This window comes from Zootermopsis nevadensis, unplaced genomic scaffold (genome assembly GCF_977971745.1).
Source record: "Zootermopsis nevadensis isolate Lab colony 2312 unplaced genomic scaffold, Znev_1.0 Znev_ptg000021l, whole genome shotgun sequence".
In the NCBI taxonomy this organism is placed as follows: Eukaryota; Metazoa; Arthropoda; class Insecta; order Blattodea; family Termopsidae; genus Zootermopsis; species Zootermopsis nevadensis.
In genome coordinates this window covers 17,454,366-17,476,892 of record NW_028259153.1, presented here as the reverse complement: position 1 = coordinate 17,476,892, position 22,527 = coordinate 17,454,366, and the positions used below count along the sequence as shown (strand labels likewise).

Sequence of the window (22,527 nt, the reverse complement as noted above, 5' to 3'; positions counted from 1 at the left end):
CACACAGGTTTTCAAGTTTTAATAATGTTAGAACCATTGTGTTATGATGGCACTATAGCACATTGATAACAGTAGAGTGAGTTATGTCCATGAATCCTGAAGAAAGGCAAATGAGTGACATATTTTGCATGCTAAAGCAATGCACTGCTATTATTCCATTAGGTTGAGTGATATTCTACATTACTGTGAGACAATTTCTTTATACAACAGATGATAATATCCTTAAGTTATGCTACATTCATCTGAATCATTGGACACCGCCTCCTCTATTGCTATATATATATACACCATGAATGGCATGACAAAGCTAAACCTTGAAAGCTGAAATCATAGAGCAGCTGATGAATTATATTCCCTATAATGTATCCATCGTTGGGAATAAAATACATTGGCCTCCAACGATGGCATCCATAATAATGTATTTATTCTTTAGATTATAACTGCTATGTTCAATAAATATAACAGCGTCATTCTTGTTGTCTTACCTCATGTCTAATTTGCTGTACAGAAAACCGGAAGAAGGTTGTCGTCAATAGTATGATACAGAAATGATGTAAGCAGCCAGCTACGACTACAATGCCTGTAAGCTTTCACCAGACTACACAGCAATATTCCAAATAACAGCCATCTTCATACTCGCCGCCACAGATAGTACCAACATACTCGCCGTCGTGGGCACTGTATTATCTTTGGGCCTGAGAACCTCAAATCTCACATATCATAGTACCTAGAACAGTCATACGAGGTCAGCTTTCAATAACTATGGAAATACTATCCACAAGGTTATGATACTATCACGAGAGAGCAGCAATAGTCCATACCATAGATGATCCATACTGTTTACATTTATTACATTCTATGGTTATATCGGGCTTGTACCTCTTTAGCTGTCCTATTCCCCGAATACAAGTCGCCATTTTCCCCAAAGTACATGCAAAGGACCATTGTGTCCGCCTAATATGTAGGCAAACTGTTTAACAATTTTGGCGTATGGCGTTCACAATGTATGAATTTATTAATTTTACGATCTACGTATTTTTTAAGACATTACCAGTAGAAACGCTATGTGTTTGTAAATAAATACATCAAATGCGAGTTGCTCTCAAGCGAAACTCAAGACTCACATACAGTTTGTCTCTCCATCTTTAGGTAATGAGCATCTCTTTGTCCCAGTGGTTTGTAATTCTGAGACTACTTTGGTATTTTTCCTCACTGACTTTGAAGTAACTTGGATAATCTATTCTTATCTCAACACACTGAAAATTACTGTTATCATGACAACTCAAATTAATGACATTTGCCCCAAGTTACATTATGCTACCTGAAATTTAATTAACCTTAACATGATCTCAAATTAAATGAACATCATTCATTTTATGATTGGGGAAATACTGGTATCATTCTATGCTGGTTCCTGACAACATAAGTGCCAATTCATTTTTGAAGTTTAATGAAGTTTTGTTCAGAATGGAAGTAAGAAAGATTATCATCTCACCAAACAATTTCACATTTAATGAATAGGGCCACCATTTAATATGAAATGTATTTATAATGCAAGACCTCATGCAATTATGCAGTGTGCTTGGATCATTTTTATACAAACTGATGACAAGAACATAACAATCATGTGAAATAATTTAAACTTTCATGAACATAACTGATATAATTCTTGCTAATATTTCCTTATGCAGAATTACTTGTTTTAACAATCTTAACATGACAAATTAAATTTGATCTATTAGTATTCAGTAAAAGATTACAAATGTCACATTGAATGATGTTTGATGCGATACATTTAAAAGAAAATATGCCACATTCAGTAACTCCTCCCGAACAGTGTAAAACTCTGCGGCTTGTTGGCACAGGTCGGATTGATACACTTGTCAGTGCTCTGGATAACAGTAGTCTGCACAAAAGGGATGCATAAACTCTTAGCACCCATTGATGGTGCTCCAGGTTCTGACTCCTCCCTGCAAGGAAAAAAAAATACATATAACAAAGGAACCTGGCACACTTTGATTTTGATTCTTGTAGATGCAGATTATTCGCTTTTCCTGCCTGGTTGCTGCAAACATAAAGAATGCTGGACTCTTCCTGTGATCTCAAGGCCATGTCCAGGTTTAGATCTTTCCACTGACCATCTTTCTTGCCACTGGCAGTAACAGAAACTGCCTCATTGATGCTTGCACCTCATAAAAGTAATCCACCACCTTGCTGAGAGGTCTAAATCTGGGAAAATCAATAAGATCATAAACGGAACAAACTACAATGAACAAATGTGTCAAACTTTTTTAGACGCCATTAATCTATTTTTAGCACAAAGCTTTCAACCAATGGCTTCCAAATTTCTTCCATTCTACATTAAGACACAATTCAGTCCAGAACCTAGAACTATTTAAATACAAAGCAATCACTAAAATACATTTTGCATAATTTACATCAGGATCGCCCACATAAAATTTCATCAAAATTTGACAAAGATCTCATGAACTGAAAGATGCAACAGCCAGGCAGACATGGCATATTTTACTTCTTTATAAAGGAGGGATAAGAAGAAGGCATTTGGTGTGACGCCGTACAGAGTTTCATAAAAACGAGCCAAACAGTTCTCAAGTCATCAATGTCACTATGGCAGACAGTACACACAAGAAAAATATGTTAAAAACAACACATGAAAAATTACAGTGCATGTGTCACACAAACATCAATTCTGAATAGAGGAAACAGGAAACTCCAGCGACAATATACAGCTTCAAGGAGCAACTGTTGTGTGAAACTGACAGACTTCTCACCTGGCACTTTCCTTCTTGATGTAATCCTCGCATGGAATGGTCCCACAGAATGGAGCAAGTATGATATTCTTCTTGTCCAGCTGGGCACAGAAGTCTGACCACTCCTTGCATTCAACAGTATGAGACTCCAGTTCTTTCGTTGCTCTGAACAAAGTGAAAGATATTTTAAATTGCCTATCATACCAACACTTCCCTATGTACATTATCATTAAAGAGTATTTAGGTTTCAATGGAAAGTTTGTACTTTATTTAACAAGAACAGGAATGTATAATCAATTCTTCTTGAGCTACCAGCCATGTAGGGTGGTTTAATAAAGAAAACACCAACATTTCGAGAACTATCTTCATCCTCAAAATCATACAAGAGTGGGGATGTGTTCTTCCCTATTCTGCCTTGGCTTTAATGCTTCTTTACTGAAGATATAACTCCACTATTGTAAAGCTAGTCATACTACACATATTAAAATGTACAGAGTTAAAAATTATATACTTTTATGTTTATTACTGCTCATGAGAGGGACTGGTCATGAACTGTTGTGAACCATGTAATAAACCTTCAAGTTTCATAGAATTTACTAGCTGAGCACTCTATCAGCTACTCAAGGACTCTGCTCCATGGAGTTGGCTGGTTTTGTATCATATATCTACCAGATCTAAATATGTTTAAAATAAAATTTAATGAGAGCTACATTTTGTGCCATATCAAGTTTAGAGATTAATATGAGTTTTATGTGAAGAAGGTATTACAAATAAGCAATATATACCAACATTAAAATTACTTGACAGCTTTTAGTGTAACTACTAACACAAAAATTCATCAAAATCTGTCAATTAGATTCAAAGATGAAATATGGATGAACTCACATGATCTTCTCATGATGATTCAGTTTATACATTATATACATGACACAAAAACAAATCACCTGAACTGTACATTTGTGTGGACACCTGAATGCAGTGAGGGACCTTCCCTTCTTGAAATCGTTGGAATGTAGTAACACATTAACACAAAAAATACTTTATTGCCAGTCACAATACAGTGATTCAAAGAAACTTTTATACTAAGTAAGTAATCCATAATACAAAGCTGATAATTATTTGGCAGCCAAGACTTTTACTGCTTCAATGGAACCTGAAAGTATGTCACTGTATTTGCAAAAGTCCACCACTGGACGTCATCCTGAGCAAACTGAAACTTCCAGAATCTATTTCTGAACTTTTATACTGTTCTGTTTAATGAAAATAACTATATTGATGATGATTAAAAAAAATAAGAAGAAAAAATAACTGAAACCAAACTGACATAAACTAGAACAAAGACCTCACAAGGAAACAGATAATTTACATTTCATCCACATTCTGAAACCAGGAATAATAAGCATAACTTGTAATCAGGAAAATATAAGTACTTAAGAGAATGTATGTGTACGGGAGTATAAAGGTATAGCTTCTAGCCCTTGGATCCAGATGGAGGTATGTGATCTCTTTCACACTATTGCCTATTTCAGTTTCAAGTATTCACTGCAGAGGAGGCTAGGATGGCCTTAGAGCCTGTGGCAGCAAAGGAAAGGAAATAGCTAACCCAAGAGGGACAAAGTAAGAAATGCATGATATAACATGCAGAAAGTCACATACTTACTTGTCCAGCATATTATTGTGGATTGTGTCCAATAGCTGCAAAATATCATTCACTGTTGTCTCTTGTGGAAATGTCAGCTTCTCTCCAGTGTCCCTGCGAACTGCTACTACTTGCTTCTGCTTCAGGTCTTTTGGACCAAACTCTATTCGGATTGGTACACCCTATATATAAAAGTTGTATGACATATTACTGGTATAATTAAATAGACTGTTTTATCAGCTGGAAATTAAGCATATTACATCTATGGAGGTTGATTTTAAAAACAGAAAACTGCAGTAATATAAAGCACTCCTAATTCTCAGAGAGTTTTTTAATATAAAATAATCCAAGGTTATTCTGATGCTAGTGTTTGGATGTGGAGCTGTGATCCTGTAGTCAACTTCCTGTTGTTTTACAAACAAACAACTGCAGACTGCTTTGCTGAAATTGCACAATATATTTACACCTTCGCTCCAATTACAAGAAACATAGTGGACTAATTCTGTTAATAAGAACCGTAAGTACCTTTACGCAATGCTACATCATCTTTATTTCTACTATTAGTAGCAAATGTCATTTTCATTTCAAGCACACCCCACACTGCCTCAGAAACCTTACATCAGTGTCAATAAGTTGTGAGAAAGGCTGGAAATGTAATGGGAAAACAAAACTGAAATAGCTAGGGTATTGCAAAACCTTATGGAAAATGTCTACTATTGAAATACACATAAACCTGTTTTCTTACCTTTAGTTCCCAATGGTTGAATTTCCACCCTGGGGAATAGTTGTCCCGGTAATCACCTCTGACCCTGATCTCTGCAGCTTTCAGAGCTCTCTCCAGTTCTTCACAAGATTCAATCAGAGCTTTTCGATCAGCTTCCTTCATACTAGCTGTTATACCACATGGCACAATTACTACCTGAAATGTTAACCATCGTACTATAACCAAAGCAGTCAGTCACTTCTGAATATAATACTACATGAATTCTTATTAACCAAAAATTGTGGTACAGATATTATCACTCTCACTTTCTATTTGAGAGGTGCCTCGTTTGAATTATGACTGGGAAATGGGCTGACAGAAGCTTTTCATGGTTCTTCCACAGCCCTTTCATACAAGCAATGGGATAGCTCCTTAGAACAGGCTGTCACAACTACATTCACATTCTTCCCAACCCATCACTCGCAACTGTCGTGGTGCTCTTGTTTGACATCACGTAAGAAATTCAGTTCACATAGCAATATTAAATAGGCCAAAACTAATTCCATGGAAAAGATACTTCGTGATAAAGTGAAATTCAGTCAGCTAGTCAAGAAATTTCCTAACTATTATAAATAAAATAAAATATTAAAAAACCCTTCAATGATCATGTTCATAAGGAACCTATTTTAAACAATGTGAATTCAGTCTAACTTAGGATCCATTTCTTCAAGACTAATTTCAATATTATCCTCCAATCCATGCCTAATTTTCCTACATGGTCTCTTCCTTCCAGTCTTCCAACTAAAATGTTGTACACATTTCTCATCTCCCCTATGTATGCTAATCTCCCACCCATCAGTCTCCTTAATGATCACCATAATAATATTTGATGAAGAACACAATTTTGTTATGAAGCTACTCATTATGAACTGTTCTCCATTTTCCTATCACTTTCTCTCTTTTGATACAAATATGTTCTTCAGCATCCTGTTCTCAAACACCCTTAATATATGTTCTTCCCTCAGGATGAGACCAAGTCTCATGACCATACAAAAAAATAGGTAAACTGATAGTTTCATATATTTTATTTTATGTTCTGAAGCAGAAAATGGGAAGCCAAATGATTCTGAAACGAATGACAGACAATATTCCAAATTTAATCTGATCAAAAGTTCTTCGTAAACAACAACTAACACAAAGATATTGACCCAACAATCATACCTGGAAACATGCAACCCTTGGAGGTAGTACTAATCCTTGGTTATCTGCATGAATCATGATCATCACACCTATGGGACAGATACAGTCATCATTTGTTACTGTAATCATTATTATGTTGGCAAGATCTATTACAGACCTAGAATGAGGTGAAGTGATCAAGTGAGAGGGAAAACAGACAGGAATGGACTTGCAATAGGCAGAAAAGAGTGGAAAGAAATATAAATATATTCAAATTAAATGTAAAACGAATCTTAGCAATATACTTTCCCACCTGGTTGTAAATTAAACACCTTGCAATAAGTTAATGAAAATGTTCCCTAGGTGCATACCAATAGTTCTGGTGGTGATTCCCCAGGAATTCTGATAAACATATTTTTTCTCCTGAGTCTCAGGGTCTTCATATATAATTTCAAACATTCTGGAGAAATTTTGGCCTAGGTGGTGTGAGGTTGCTCCTTGGATGGCTCTTCCACTTGCTGACACATACGCTTCAACTGTTGTGGTAAAGTCTCCACCAGCAAACTTCTCCTTCTCTGTTTTGCGACCTTTGATCACTGGAATGGCCAGCAGATCTGTGTAAATTCCGGCATACAAATCTGCAGAAAGAGACATACATATACATTTATTCACAGCACACTAAACTAATTCAGATTATGTCCCGATCAAAAGTTCCTTCTTTTTTAATATTTACATTCACACTTACGACATTTCTTTATGCTATGTTATTTTCCTCACAGGTTAGAAAACAGGCTGTGACTCATTGCTCTCATGATGGAGGCAGCAAGGACCTCTGAAACACTGGTAAACTTCTACCAGACTACATGGCACTACAACCCAGAAAACAGCCATCTTCGAACTCTCCACCATTAAAACCTCAAATCCTAGATTTTGAAACTAGTTAAGATAAAAAATAAAAAAATCTGTGACCTTTAGTTCATACCTTTTTAATATAGCACGTTTTCATGATATATAAAGAAAAATCTTTTGTCTGTACTACTGATGACAGCAGACAATATAAACCAAAATTATATTCACTAAACAAATTTTATTTTAGACCCTCAATTACAAATATCACTGAAAAATATTTCCGGGGCACTGTTCACTGGATCTTTCTGATTCTAACATCCGGAAGCTCCCCTTTGATTAAGAGACACCTACTGCACTTCAGTTTATTACATACTCTTCCACTTGGAATACAAGCATGGAACTACAAGTCTTACTTAAGATAACATGGACCTCCTCCTCCGCATCCTTGAAGGACGCATGAGCTGTGTGTCCTTCTTGCCACAGGAACTCTCTTGTCCGGAGGAAGGGTTGAGGATGCTTGAATTCCCATCTCTGTAACACCATTCAGGCCACACACACATCAGAAACTGAGAGCAAGGGGCTCTTAATAACAAGCATTCTGAGTTAACATAGTTAAAATGACCACCATAATAAGATAAATGAAAAAAGGACCAGAATTACATTTTAAAAATACTTACCACAACATTATTCCACTGGTTGAGTTTGATGGGCAAGTCACGATAGGACTGGACCCACTTGGCATATGCTGGATACATGACAGTTTCACTGGTTGGACGAACAGCTATGGGCTCAGCAAGATCTGTGTCACCAGACTTGGTCACCCATGCCACCTACAATACCAAGGTAAACATTTTCAGATATGTCTTTGTTTTCCTCCAGTTCTTAGAATCTTCCTTCTATCTAAAATTATGTCTAAAGTTATGTACTTGAAGCAGCAGACTAATGAGATGTATATGCCATATGTTAAAAGTTACATCAGTTCACCTAACATCTCAAGACAATTGTGCATGTAATATACAGTTTGGTTATTAAAATAATGTACACTATATATAATTTATACATAAAGGCTTCTACAGATTTTGTTCCACCATTTCTAAATGAACTAAATATCTGAAGATATACACCATACTTAAAAATTACAGATGTCAACTTGGCAATAAACTAGTAACAATGCCAACTACTGGGCACAGACTTAAGCAAAGGGTCCACATAATTTTAAATTTAATAACACTGAACATTTTACAGTGGACAGTTGTTATCCCTGTGTGAATGCACAAGCATAAGGACTACCTCTTGTCTCTCGTCTGTAACTGCTTGTTCAACATGACCACAACCCAAGGACACACAATGTCATGATGACAGAGAACCCTGCTTAACATATTCGATCTTCAGGTTCCACTTCCAGAGAGACTATTTTAGTAATTATTTATTATTAATATTAAGCAGTTTAGCAATGTCTGAAGTTCTCACAGTGGTAGTTCAGCTTTGTTAATAAATCTGTGCCATTAACCTCTGGGGAGAAGTCTGCAATATGTGTCTTTTCCTTCTCCAGCATCGCCCGTGACACGAACAGTGGAAAATAGCAGTTCTGTACACCAAGTTTCTTGATCTCAGGATCCATGAAGTCCTTAATGGCTTCCCAAATAGCATATGACCATGGTCTCAGGATGTAGCAGCCACTTACATCATAGTATTCTATCAATTCAGCCTTGGTCAATACCTAGAATAAAAACACTTCTCCATCTTGATTCAAAAGTCAATTTACTTCTATTTCAAGCATTATTCATCTATGTTTAAAACTATAATCAATCACAATACAGACTGCCTCACATATAAAAAATATTCCAATTATGGAGGTTTAAAAAAAAAGAAACACACTGCTTATATTAGTGTAAATATGGTGATATAATTATATGTAAAATGTTATCTAAAACAAGAAAGTCCCAAGGAAACAGCTTGCAGCCACAATGTATTAACATACAGCATGTATGCAGTGGAAAAGAGTAAAATATTCTAACTGAAAAAACTCAAGGGAAGAGCCCACGTGGGTGACCTACGCATAGATGGAGCATACTATTAAAATGTTCAGGGAACTACAACATTAAGGGATGAAGTGGTATATCACAATAAACTGTCCAGTGAATTTCTTGACCAACACTAAAACCATTAATTTTTTAAAGAAGACCCTGCACAATGCAGTCAGTTTATTAATTTGGACAAATGAAGATCACAGTACCTGCGAGTACCAATCAGATAGGTTTTCTTCCTTCTTTGCCTCCAGACCAAGACGAGTCTGCTTCTTCAAACCACTCTGGCTTTCATCCTTCTGAACCTACAGAAGCACATCACATACATCATATAGTGCTCTATCTTATGACACAGAACAGAATATTCACAGTTATAACAACAACTTACAATTGCTTCACATTGTTTCTTGGCTGGAGTCACCTTTTCTTTCTTACCAGAAGTCTGGCCACCTGATGCTGGGAAATCGGTGCTAGTCAGCTTCTTGTACTGTGCCTTTAATTCCAACAGCTGCTTTACTTCTGCATCCACGATATTCTAGTAAATACACAATTAATATATTTATTTATTTATTTACTGATGGGCTCTCAAGTCACAGCATGAGATAAGTAATCTGTAAAGAAATTTGAACAGATGTACCAACAATACTTATTCTCCATTTACACAATATCACTCAAACATGACGTAGTTTTCTTTACACATGGCATCAGTTCATTACATGGTGCAGCACCATCTACCATAACCCTGTCTGCTACTTCACACATGGCAATGTTAGCATTACAGGATGACCCCTTGCTGTGACTAAGTAACCAATCAACCAATTAACTCAACACAGCAGTGTTTTTGAAGAAACTGATGTTTACTCAGCAAATCCCTACTTTTTATGGAATGTAAAGATTCAATGTTTTCACAACAGTCCATCACTGGGCCATGTTAAAACAGATGAATTTGTTCCACATCACACCCTACCTTCTCAAAGAGTCATCTAAAATTATCCTCCCATCAATGCTTAGATCTCCCAAGTAGTCACTTCCCTTCTGACTAACATGTTTATGAAGTACTCATTCCTCATGTGCATGCTACATGTTCCACCTGCCCAATTTTCCTTGATTTTATCATCCTAATATTCAGTGAAGAGAATAAATTATCACCATTAAGTTCAAATATTCTTCTCAGCATCCTATCCTCGATCTGTGTATGGGTGAGAAATCATGTGTTCAGCAGAAACAAAATATTAGTTTCACTGCTAACATTTAATAATATTAAATTTCAAGTAAAATTTTTACTGACAGCCAGAAACAAAAATGTGAATTTCTTTTAATGTAAACATTGGGATGTTAGATCACAGAAAGATTGAAAATCAACTTTTGCTTGCAGTTCACTGGTTTACATAATGTAACAGAGATGTATGCAAAGTACCAAAAGTGTGCTAACCTTGTCTGCTCCACTAGTCTTAAACTGTCTCACTACATTTCCTTTATCTGCAATTTTCAGCGTAAGTGCGGCTACTTCAGCGTCCCCAGGCTTCCCGGCCATATCTGCCATTGCTACCAAAGGTTCTTGTATGCTTGGCACAGGTTTCCACTCTTTCCCAGTCACAATCTTATATTCTGCTTTGAGAGCCAACAGTGTCTTAACTTCAGTGTCTACAATTTCTTTTGCAGCCTTTTCAGACTTCACTGTTCTAACTATATTCCCTTGTTTAACGATCTTCGAAAAGAGCTGTTCTCCTGGGAATTCTTCTGATGCAATACCAACTACAGATGGTTGTAAGCCTGGCTTCCACTCTTCTCCAGTAGCAGCTTTAAATTCAGATTTCAAAGAAAGCAGCACTTTAACTTCAGAGTCAGTAACAGTCTTGGCAGCTTTTTCAGATTTCAATTGCCGAATTTTATCGCCTTGCTCAGAGATCTTGGAAAGAAGTTGATCCCTGATGTTTGGTGAAGAAGATTTAACTTGCACTTGGGCACTTACTTTCCATTCTGTTCCAGTTATACTTTTGAATTCAGCTTTCAATCCAAGAAGAGCTTTGACTTCTAAATCAATTGTTTCCTAAAACATAAAATTTATAAATTATGAGATGAATGTTATGAGTTTAAGATAAGGGAAAAGGCAAAGGTTACACATAATGAGTTTACACAGGTGTAAGACATAACAGTAATAGCAAGAGCCTCTATCAATCAGTTACCTTCATATTTACTAAGCAATTAAGATAATTTTTATGGTAAATACAGACATCCATTAATGCATGGTCTTTTGTCCTCCAAATACAGTTTACCATCTTACAAGCCTCCATGGCATCATACCTCTGAAGACTTACACTTACTGTTGTTCCCAGGTGCTTAAATTTGTTAAACACTTTCAACCAATTCATTACCTAATATTATACTGTACTATCCAGTTGCTGCATAGTATCACTACTAATCCACAGATGTCAATCTGGCAAATACTTTTCTTAATATGCAAATTTAATACAACTTATGATTTTTCATAAACCAAAACAGGGAAGCAAAACATTGCATTTTATATGATGGGGCAGCTCTGTCAGTATAGTAACTAGGTTATGGACTCAGTAACCAGGGTTCAATTTCCAGCATGGTATGATTTATTCTACTATGATTTCAATAAATTCTGTTGGTCACCTTGGATGCTTTCTGGGCCTTGAGTTCTCGTACCCTGTTGCCTTGCTCGATAATTCTGGCATTAAGTACTTCAGCCGAGGGGGTCGATGCAGATGATAAAAAAGACACTCCTGGATTCCACTCTATGCCTGTTGCACTCTTAAAGTTAGCCTTCAGTGTCAGAAGTTTCTTAACTTCAGTTTCAATTACATCCTGAAAAATATAAGCGTGACTGCATGGTGGATTAATTCCAACACGGTATAAGCACCATTCACAAAATTAGGTTTGTGATAACAGCTAAAATTATTCTTGTTTTCAATTAAAATGTTCAGGCTGCTATCTGGCAGGAAGCAATTTTCAGTCCAAAAAGGAGTTTACAGATCTGAAATATTACCACTTGTCTATTTCTATGAACAAATTCAAATATAATACAGCAACACCATCACCATTTCCACAAAACTTAACATGCAACCAGATGATCCTTAATTAATTAAACAAATATTGAGCATGTGCGCAAACAACATGATTCAGTACCTTAGAAGCCTTCTTACTCTTCAGTTTCCTGACCAAGTCACCTTGCTCTGCAATAAGTTCATTCAGTCTACTTGTTTCAGTTGTAATGGTGGGTCCAACTTCTTCTTGAGGAGACTTCTCTGCTAGTTTTCCTTTCACTGACTGAGCTTTCTGAAGGACAGACAATGCAGTTTGTCAGTCAGGAAATTAGGCAAATGTTCACAATAATGGAAATACAACACTAACTAAAAAGTCTGTATTCTTGAAATATCCAGAAATAATTTGGGAACATTTAAACTCATGGTATCAATGTTCTGGTGAGGATCCCTAAAATCACAGGGGTCCACTTCACGCAATGGATAAAATTGCCCCACTACCTCCATGTAGGAAGAATCATTCTGGTAAAATTTTAAAGTAAATCGGTGATTCCCCCTATTATAATATATTGTATTGTATAGACCATTTGAGGTTTAGTACATGGTTTAATGCTTTAATATGGCTGCTAACATACATGATACATATCATAAAGCTCAGGAATGCAAGATACACATAACGAACAAAAACGTATAACAAACGTCTTGGAACGGAACTTGTTTGTAAACCAAGAGTTGCCTGTATTGTCATTATATTAGTAATATATTACAACCATAGAACTTTCTGCAGATATGTTATCTAATGAAACATGCATATTTTGTGGATATTTATGATTGTTATTAAGAGCATATTTCTCCCAAATTAATACTTAGCAACAACACCCCAAAATGTATTTGGGCCTTAAACATATGGCACATAACAATTGACTTATAACAGGGATTCTCAACCTCTTCTAAACTTATGGCCACAGTCACCCTTTCTTATTGAACAGAGGGTTACAAGGTTGTAAATGAGGACAATTTACTGAACCACATGACAGTCTAATATTACAGACAGGTTCACATATTACTCAATAATATTCATTAACAGAATCAGTCACTAATGAAAGATCTGACAGTGCTCTTGCTTGAGCAACCTTTCAAGAATCAGGCTGGAGGGTCTAGGGAAAATTATAAAATGTTACCACATACTAAATAAAGCATTTTAACAATTAAATAACTTACTTCTTTGTTGCTGATCTCTTTGGTTTTCTTGGCTGGAGCAGTGATCACAGACCCTTTGGTGTGACCATCTGGTATTGCGAACAGAATAAGTGGTGACTCACGTCCTGTGTACCTACTGCAAATGCCTTGTTAGCAACTCATAATGTCAACACATTTCATAAAAATGTTTCCTTACCTTTACATTATGTTAGTATCACATTTATGCAAAGGAAATCCTGGTATCTTTTTAGACTCCATTATTCAGGACTTTTTTGATAATGTATGCAGTCTGGTTATGTGGTGTGTTTTAATGTGTGAGTTTTAAACCTTTTAAGGCTTTATATACAATTATTTTAGATGGTTACTGGGCTAGACTGAAAGATAATTGAAACACTGAAAATTCAGAGGTATATTTAAATTTGTATTTTTGTTTCACATGCAGGTCTCTATTCTCTACTGATAGGTATGATTAGTTTACTATCTAAATGACACATTGTGATGCCTTTAAGTGTTTACCTTGGTGGTTTATAAGGGCTGTCACATATGAAAAAACCCCTTCTCTGCAGCTGGATAATATCTGATTTCTTTAGGTTCAAAAGTTCTGCATCACCCAGCATTCTGATTTCAGTCTGAAAATAAATAAAGATGACTTCAACGGGGCTGTACCTCTTTTAATATGTACACCCTACATAAATCTAAATATAAGACCACCATTTTGTAAAACTGAAGTGGGGTAGGACAACCATTATTTTCTATTTTGTTCCATTATGGATGGCAAGTTTCAACATAGAAACAACACACCTTTTCTATCCAATGAAGTCTTCGGCAATCAGCTGTATCAGTATATAGTCACTGCTCCCCTGACAGCCATTTCCTATGCAGTAAAGACTAGGCTCTGAGGTGCAGATATATATATATATATATACACACCGAGAAATTTGTGTCACTCATTATATCACTTCCAAATGATGAAACACAGACAAAAACCAAAACACTGGATTCTTATTCTGTATTAATGCAGGTGAGTACACAAAAAATAACCATCCTTCTACCCCCATCTGAAGAGTTTCACACACGATATTACTTGTAATTACATGAAATTCATGTAATGAAAAGACCAATAAAATAAACAAAACTCTGTACCTTTGTGTTATGACCAATGTAATCCTTAAAATCTTCATCTTTCCCTAGCACAGATTTGCTAATTATATGGTCAAAATAGACACATATACAAGGTACAAAAGGCGCTCTGTCTGTCTCAGCCAACCAAGTTAATTTTACTGTCTTCTTGTAGTCTTTATCTGATAAGTTGGGTTCAGCTTCAACTGACACAATTTTTCCATTCTCCCTGAAACAACATAAATATACCACAATTCATATGTACCTGACACAACTATTCTTGATAAAGCTTTCACTTTACAGCATGGCCTTCCTTAGAAACTTAATAGTTTATACAACACAATTTCAATTAAACAAACATTTACCTAGATAGTTCATGTTATAATGAATAAAAATATACATACATCAGATTATTATCATACTTCATACACAGAAATTTGCCAATAAAAGAGTAATCCAATAACTACTGTGGTGTACATGCATTTCATGCTGTGATATTCTTAAATAATGCTTGTAAAAACTACTGCAACTATAAGCAACCAATAACTTATGGGGAATGTATGTATATTTCTCATAGGAACACTTTTGAAAACATTAAAAATACTTGAAACAATCAGGATGGGTGCCACTTATAACCATCCTTCCAAACCTATCCTCATTGGCAGGGGTCTCTTGATGATATTTAGGCACCACAGATGAGAAGCCAAATTGACAATATTCTTATGCAAACTTCCTTCTTAATTCATATTCTTCAAAGATCATCCTACTATTTCAAGACTCCCTAAGGCTTCTAGCAAGTACATATACAGGGATTTAAAATTACAAAAGTGACAGTGTATACTGAATTTTGTATTAGTGGTTACTTTTCCATGCTGTTGAGTAGACTAGTTGGATTTATTTGCTACACATTTTCCCTAACCAAAAGCTTCTGCCATCTATGAGGAACAATTTAAATTCTGAGACTTCACAATTTGTTGGAGTGTATTATACTAAGCACTTGTTCCTACCACCTGTTTATCAATCTGTTTCTTGCAACATGGTATCTATGATTCATAAACAATTCCATTTATGTGAAGGTATTTAGAATCCTTTCAGAAACACAAGATTCAGATGGAAGTTTTAAGGATAGTAAGAGTTAATCCAAGGACATCAGGGTTTCCTCAGGTTGTGATGATATGAATTAAAATAATACAGCATAGGGAAACAACAATAACATTTATTAAGAAAGGAGTGATAAGGTTACCCACAGAATACCTGACTTACAGGCATGGTTGAAGGGTGGAAATCTCATCCTATGATTTCAGGAAGTTGTCTTGTAGTCATATAAATACACTGCCAGGCTAGGCAGTGTGCCATCTAAAGAAAATATACCAAGATAAAGGGACAAATTCTTACCGATTAATCTTCTTGATCAATAGGTTCCCCCAGTTAATGAAGGTAGTATTTTCTCCTTCCTTCAATATTTCTGCATCAACACCATCTATGAGAATTCTTGGACCAACCCAGACAGTTTTAGTGCCAATGTCATAATTTTTAGGATGCTTTTCTACAGTCAGAGTTTCCAGATTGGCTCCATTTACAAGTACCGGAACAGTAACTTCTGCTTCCAGAGCAGTGTAACGGGGAGCAACGGGGTCTATCACCTGAAACAACAAACATTCATGCTCGTGAATGAGATGCAAGCTCAAGCCTAAAGTTCATCTGTAACCATGATCTTCATCATCACATTTTCCTGCTGTAGCTTTGTTTATCGATTGACTTCACAGGGCATGATGCTGCTTATCACCCCCATTTAGTGCTGAGGTTAAGAATGAGAAGGAGCTATATCCCCTCCCCCCAAATGCTAACAAGGTGTGTAGTGGGACAGTTTACTTTTACTTCACTTCACATGATTTAAAATGTTCCAGTACTTGTTCTGTAAAATGATACACATCTTCTACTGGCCTACAAAGTGAAACAAACTGTATTTTTGTGATCCAGTCTATACAGAACAAAAACACAAGGCACTACACACCTTCTTGTTGAATGCCCAGATCTTGTCCCACTCCATCATAACAACAGATCGAGATGAGCCCTGAGCAATGATAAATTGCTTTAAACCATCAATTGTCATGCCACGTCGTACAACTCCTCGTACAGTTGGGAAACGAGGGTCATCCCTGGAAAGATTGATTGCCATACATTACTTCAGGTCAAAATATTAAGTTGCTCTCACCTAATACATACACAACACTTATTAATAATTGTAGGAAAATAAAATGTACAAGGTTAGGATGGCATCCACTGATATAACATTTAGAACCTGTTTCGTAAAAATCATTCAACTGGTTAAAAAGTTGAAACGTAAAACACAGACAGTATGGTAACATAATAAACCTACTATAGGCTAAAAACCAGAAAACTAGTTATAAATTTAAGGATAAATACACATATCACTTTATTGATCATTATTTCTCATGCAAGTCAGTCGAAGCACAACAATGTTCATTATACTTACCATCCATCTACAAGACCCTCTTCAACAAACCAGGTGAGCTTACGTTTTGACAACACAGTATTCATCATGTTCAGACGACTATACTCCCATATATATGGCTTTCGTAAACCAAGTGTATCAATGAACCAATAGAACTGATCATCTCTGTCATGGTACTCTGTAGTTCTCAAGCAGTGTGTTACACCTTCAACACTGTCCACTATTGGACATGCGAAATCGTATGTAGGATATACCCTATGAAAGAAATTAAATAAAATTTAACGACTGCTCCACTTGAACTCTCATCTTCTATGTTATGTTTTTAATTCATTTTGGCCAATTCATTCTTTAGATCCTTAACTGCTGTAGCTAAACATAAGTTGGCATAAAACATTTTACAATTAACCATTATCAACTGTGCACTAGGGCAATGAATGGTCCAGTTTGTTGTGTGTTGCAGTAGCATACTGTTAAACCATTAACCCCTGAGTTAAAATCCAGCCAGCAACTGCATACTTCAGGAGTTTAAATACCCTTTTCCTGCACAATACAATATGCAAAAATGGTTAAGGGTTATATTATATCCATACATATTTTCCAACAATTAAGAGTTCCTTAAACAGAAACACATGACCTACTTGTAACTAGTACCAGTCTTCGGATGTGGTTCGTTCTTGCACCTGTATATGGTTGGATCACGTAAACACCCGTTGGCTGATTTCATGTCAATCTTTGCACGGACGCAACACTTTTGACCATACTCTGTGCCTCTTTTCATTTCCTCCCACATTTTGAAATTTTTCTCTACAGCTATTCAAGACAAAAAGTAAAGTAAAATTCACTGTCTTGCAAAATAAAGACAGGATTAAGATACACATTATACAATGATGCTGTATCAGCTTCAAATGTTATTTAGCATTGAATAAAATGTAAAGTTGATTATTAATGATTAAAAAGAAAAGATACGGAAAAAAGCAACTGTTTTCATGTACTAGCATGTGTATGAAGCAAGATAGATTACTAAACCTCAAAATTAAATCTGTTTAATCAGTCCAATAAATTACTTTACAACATAAATTACTGAGATTCATGATATTTTTATACTAAAAAAAGGATGAGACTGGAATAAAAGTTCTTGCAAACTGTCATACACAGAAACTTTCCTGTTACTCACAGTTATATCTGTTTCTTGACTCTACTCTCAGTTCTCTCTCTTGTTTCATCTGTTCAGGCTCTGTATCATCAACATATGTTTTCTCTTCCCTCATCAACTTTTCACAGTACTCTAGTAGCAGATCAAAGTAATCAGACGTATGTGTGAATCTATCAGGCTTAATCTGAAGCAACTGTAGGTCCTCCAGGATCACCTATATCATATTATTTGAGATTTTAGAAGTTTGGTTGCATGGTAGCATGTATCACAAACTATTAGGATATCTGGTAAACTAAAAATGAGACTGAATTTCTAGTTCAGATCACTTGTTAACACCAATTTATTTAAAAAGTGGGCCAATAATATCATCAAGTCTGTATTCTGCATGATTTGTATCATTAATTAAATTAAATTAAATTAAATCTGTGGGGTAACAGCTCCAGAGAGCCAAAGCCGACTAGCTTGACTGCTGGCCTCACGTTCACATGCCTAAGCAGAGGTGAACGATCATCCAACCAGTTATAGGATGATGTGTGGTCAGCATGACAAACCCCCAGCCATTGCTAGCTTTCCTGACCAGATTACGCTACTTATTGTAGCTCCCCAATTTCCTCACAATGCTGGGTTGGCACCGGTCCCATACACTGGTCGAAAACTCATGAGAAAATTTCTTCTCCCCTGAGACTCGAACCAGCGCGCATTCTGTATCGCCGGTCCGAAGAATGATGCCTCAGACCGCGCGGCTACGGCGCGGGACTTTGTATCATTAATATAAAACATATTTCATAATTGCTGTAGAAGGTTTATTTAAGACTTCACCACTGTACTCTTATGTTTCTCAGAACTTCTGACAATCTCTCTGTATTCTGTAAAAAGAAACTTGAAGATGAAATCTATTCGGCAGATTTTGTATAAATGTTACAACATTCATTCTCTTTATCATGATATCTAACAAACAGCTTTCTATACAACCATCAGCTACTGTCACCTATGAAGAAATACATGAACTACAAATGTTGCAATCTGTTGTCAAGCAAAAATCAGTCTCTGCTCCAAATGGTTACTATTACAGCCTAATCACCCTGAATATGGTAACCATACACTTATGCAAAAACCAAAGTGCCCATTCATTGACTATTAATTCTCTTCAAATAAATTGTATTGAAATAATGAATCTGTTTATTTGTGACAAAATTATGAATATGTATCCTCATTAACTATATAAACACATTGACTAGATAAATACATTAAGTAAATAAATAAAATGGTTACTATAAGAGAGAAAGAATACTTTCACTGGTATTTTCTTAAACAGTGTTCTAAAAATGAAAAGACATCATGCATCCTTCCTGTTATTGATCTCCATGGCACTTCATAAATAGCTGTCATGAGAAGAGGAAAAATGTATAGTTTACTTTCAGACTAGAGATGAAAAAACAAGACAAAATGGAAGAGGGGACAAGATTTTATACAGACAATAAGAAATGGTAAGAATATACAGAGATTAGTACTGAAACAATTCCTCTGATATCACATAAAATTATCAAGAGTGACTAACATCCAAAATGAAAATTTAAATAACATTTACTTTTACTGACCTTCTCAAAATCCTCTTTTTCTTTGGCAGGGTTTGTGTCATCAAATCTCATAATCAGCTTACCCTTGAATGCTTCTTGATAATACTGATTAAGAAGAGCAGCTTTTGCATGTCCAATATGGAGATAACTATATATAACATGAAATTTACTGTCATAACATTCAGTATTTTATGTGCAAATGAACTTAATTTAAACCTAGTATTAGGCATAAAACCATTTACATGAAAAGAGGAAATATCATACAATGTCCTTCCTTCAGACAGCAACAGCTAATAAGTTTCTGGCTGCTGCATGAGACTTCTATATATTACCACTGTATTATCCACTCATTTAGCCTACACAGTGTATGACTATGCATAAACTAAGTGTTTCTTATCATAATTAAAATCTTATACAAATATCTGATTTTTCAACTTCATAAATTCATTACATCATACTCGCGACTAACTGTTTACTCACCGCTCTTCACAGATTCAAAACTGAAGACTGCAATTTTTGCCACTTTACTTACCCACTGGCTTCTGGTGGAAACCTTACAACCACTTTTCCCATCTCAGCACCTGGTAGTTCCATAAACTTTCCCTCTTCCTTTCTCCCACTTCTACCCACAACCTGATCAGTGATACCCAATTTGGGCTTTGCTTCATCAGGAAGAGATGTAAGAAATGCTTGGACGTGGCCTAATGATTTTATGAAATTGTACCAACGGATTACATTTCCTGGAGCTTTTCCATTTACAACTGAAGAATCCCATTGCTGACTACCTGTTAGATAAATAAATATAACCACTGCAGTAAGAGGAAAACTACCAAACCCTTTATGCAATGAAGAAAAAAGTCTTGTGTTATTAGTTTAAATAAATACACTCATACAGCACAAATATTTCATTCGAAAACTGCCACTGTGTTATGTTTCCATTAACTTCTGATCTCAATTGGTCATTGCACAATATCAGATATATAAGACTACATAACATTATACAATAGGAGTTTGTTTACTGGAAAATATCTGGTCATCAAATTATTTAGCAAAGTCATTATAAAATTCTAAATATGTGCTTTGCAATTTTACATGTACTTACAATATAATGCACCAAAAACTGCAAAATCAGCAATAGTGAGTTTATTAGCAACAAGATATGTGATGGGGCCAAGAATTTTGTTCAGGTATAGAACTGCTTCTTCAAATTCTTTGGCACACAACAACGGCCCAATGCTGAATGTCAACCAATGATCAATCTGTAAGACAATATTTTTAACTATGATTATTAGCAAACTCCAGAGATCACTGTCCTTTTGTATATTCAAAAAGACTGTACCAATGAGTCTTATCCTGAGTCAGGATAATCCAGTCTAAACCCCCATACCTTATTTCTTCAGGAATTATTTTAATATTATCCCCCCCCCCCCCCCCGCCCCCATACATCTTAGTCTCCCAAACTGTTTATTCCCTTCCGGTTTTCTAACCAACATTTTTATGCATCTCTAATCTCTTCCATGTGTACTACATGTCCCACCAACTTCATCCTTCTTGATGCAATCATCTTAATTTTTATGAATAGTAAACGTTATGAACTTCCTCATTATGCAGTTTACTCCATTCTCCTACCCCCCTTACACATTTTCCACAGTACCCCATTTTCAAATACCCTCAATTCTGTTTTTAAATGTCAGCTTAGCTGTTGCCTTGTGTTTAAAAGTAATATTATTCACTCCTCCAGATGGTGTAACTTCAGCTTGTACTGGACCACTTTCTGTAGTGTTCAACTAAAGTATGAATTTGTAAAAAGAAAGTAAAGAATGTTAAGTGCAAAGAACAAGGATTTACCTCAGTTCGCTCAAGCACAGTACTTCCATACAAACCATATGAACTTGCAATTCGAGCAAGGTATCGGCTGATAGTAGAACTTGTATTGAAGGAGATGTCACTTGTTACTTGTAAAGTAGTATCGCTTCCCCATTTTATTGTAACAGGAGTGGTATCTTTAATAAAATTCGCAACTAACAAACAACCTGAAAGAATCCAGCTTTAATTAACCTACAAATAAAAACTGTCCGACTCAATTCGACACAGAAAACAATATGTTAATTTTAATCAGTGATAAAAAGGATAAGGGTGGTGCATGTAGGTTAGATTGGCTTACAATAACAAGTTCCTTTCAGTATTTTGCTTTTGTCTTAAAGTGGGCAGGTTAAGAAGATCAAAACACGAAAAATGATCCCACTTTTATGCATAATCGAACACAACACCAAATGGGGAAACTTCTGTCATGTGGAATGACGGTACTTCATAAAGTTTTAAAGTTATGCAAGTGATAAACACCACTGTGCATCCGATTTTCCTTACCAATTGGTGGACTTGATGAACTTGCGACAACAGTTAATGACATTCTGACTACCAAACTTTGTGTAGATGAATATTTATGACCACACTATAATATCGCAACTATATAACCCTTGAAGACGGAACAGGCCAAAGGTCTAAACCGTGAAGTTGAAGAAGAAGAAGACAACGAATAGCCACCACTTTTCCAAATACAAAGTCACAGATTATTACACCTCAAATGTTAAGTAAGAACTTATAGGGCACTTGGAGGGCAAGGTACCACCGTGCCGAATATGACGCCACCTGTGAATCGTTTATATGAAAATACGGCTATGAGGGTGTAAGCGGTTAAACTACTCCTTAACCTTCAAAGACTTTCATCCCCGATGACAGATGCGATCAACGTCAGAGTAGTACTTCTGTCTTCAGAGTGAAAATGAGTATGTTTCTACAATTCTCACAAGGAATTTATATTTGCCC

At 35.8% G+C, this 22,527-nt stretch overlaps 1 protein-coding gene across 2 annotated transcripts; it reads right to left on the bottom strand.

Moving 5' to 3' along the window:
* Positions 1–1,491: 1,491 nt before the first annotated feature.
* On the bottom strand, positions 1,492–22,229 carry GluProRS (Glutamyl-prolyl-tRNA synthetase). Of its 2 annotated transcripts, none has more exons than XM_087352225.1 (27): positions 22,069–22,229; positions 21,550–21,734; positions 20,804–20,960; positions 20,234–20,486; positions 19,723–19,849; positions 18,146–18,338; positions 17,610–17,781; positions 16,993–17,226; positions 16,510–16,654; positions 15,891–16,138; positions 14,520–14,724; positions 13,893–14,005; positions 13,398–13,512; positions 12,322–12,471; positions 11,809–12,000; positions 10,601–11,218; positions 9,557–9,703; positions 9,378–9,473; positions 8,652–8,861; positions 7,819–7,971; positions 7,555–7,672; positions 6,664–6,930; positions 6,335–6,402; positions 5,156–5,329; positions 4,432–4,592; positions 2,793–2,936; positions 1,492–1,970 (listed from the first exon to the last, which is right to left on the bottom strand). In XM_087352225.1, exons 1-27 carry the CDS (start codon positions 22,109–22,111, stop codon positions 1,817–1,819), a joined length of 4,842 nt encoding a protein of 1,613 aa, XP_087208351.1. In that variant the 5' UTR covers positions 22,112–22,229; the 3' UTR covers positions 1,492–1,816. The 2 variants fall into 2 exon arrangements, with proteins under 2 accessions (XP_087208351.1, XP_087208352.1); XM_087352226.1 differs by having other exon boundaries at positions 13,398–13,509.
* Between the last annotated feature and the right edge of the window lie 298 nt (positions 22,230–22,527).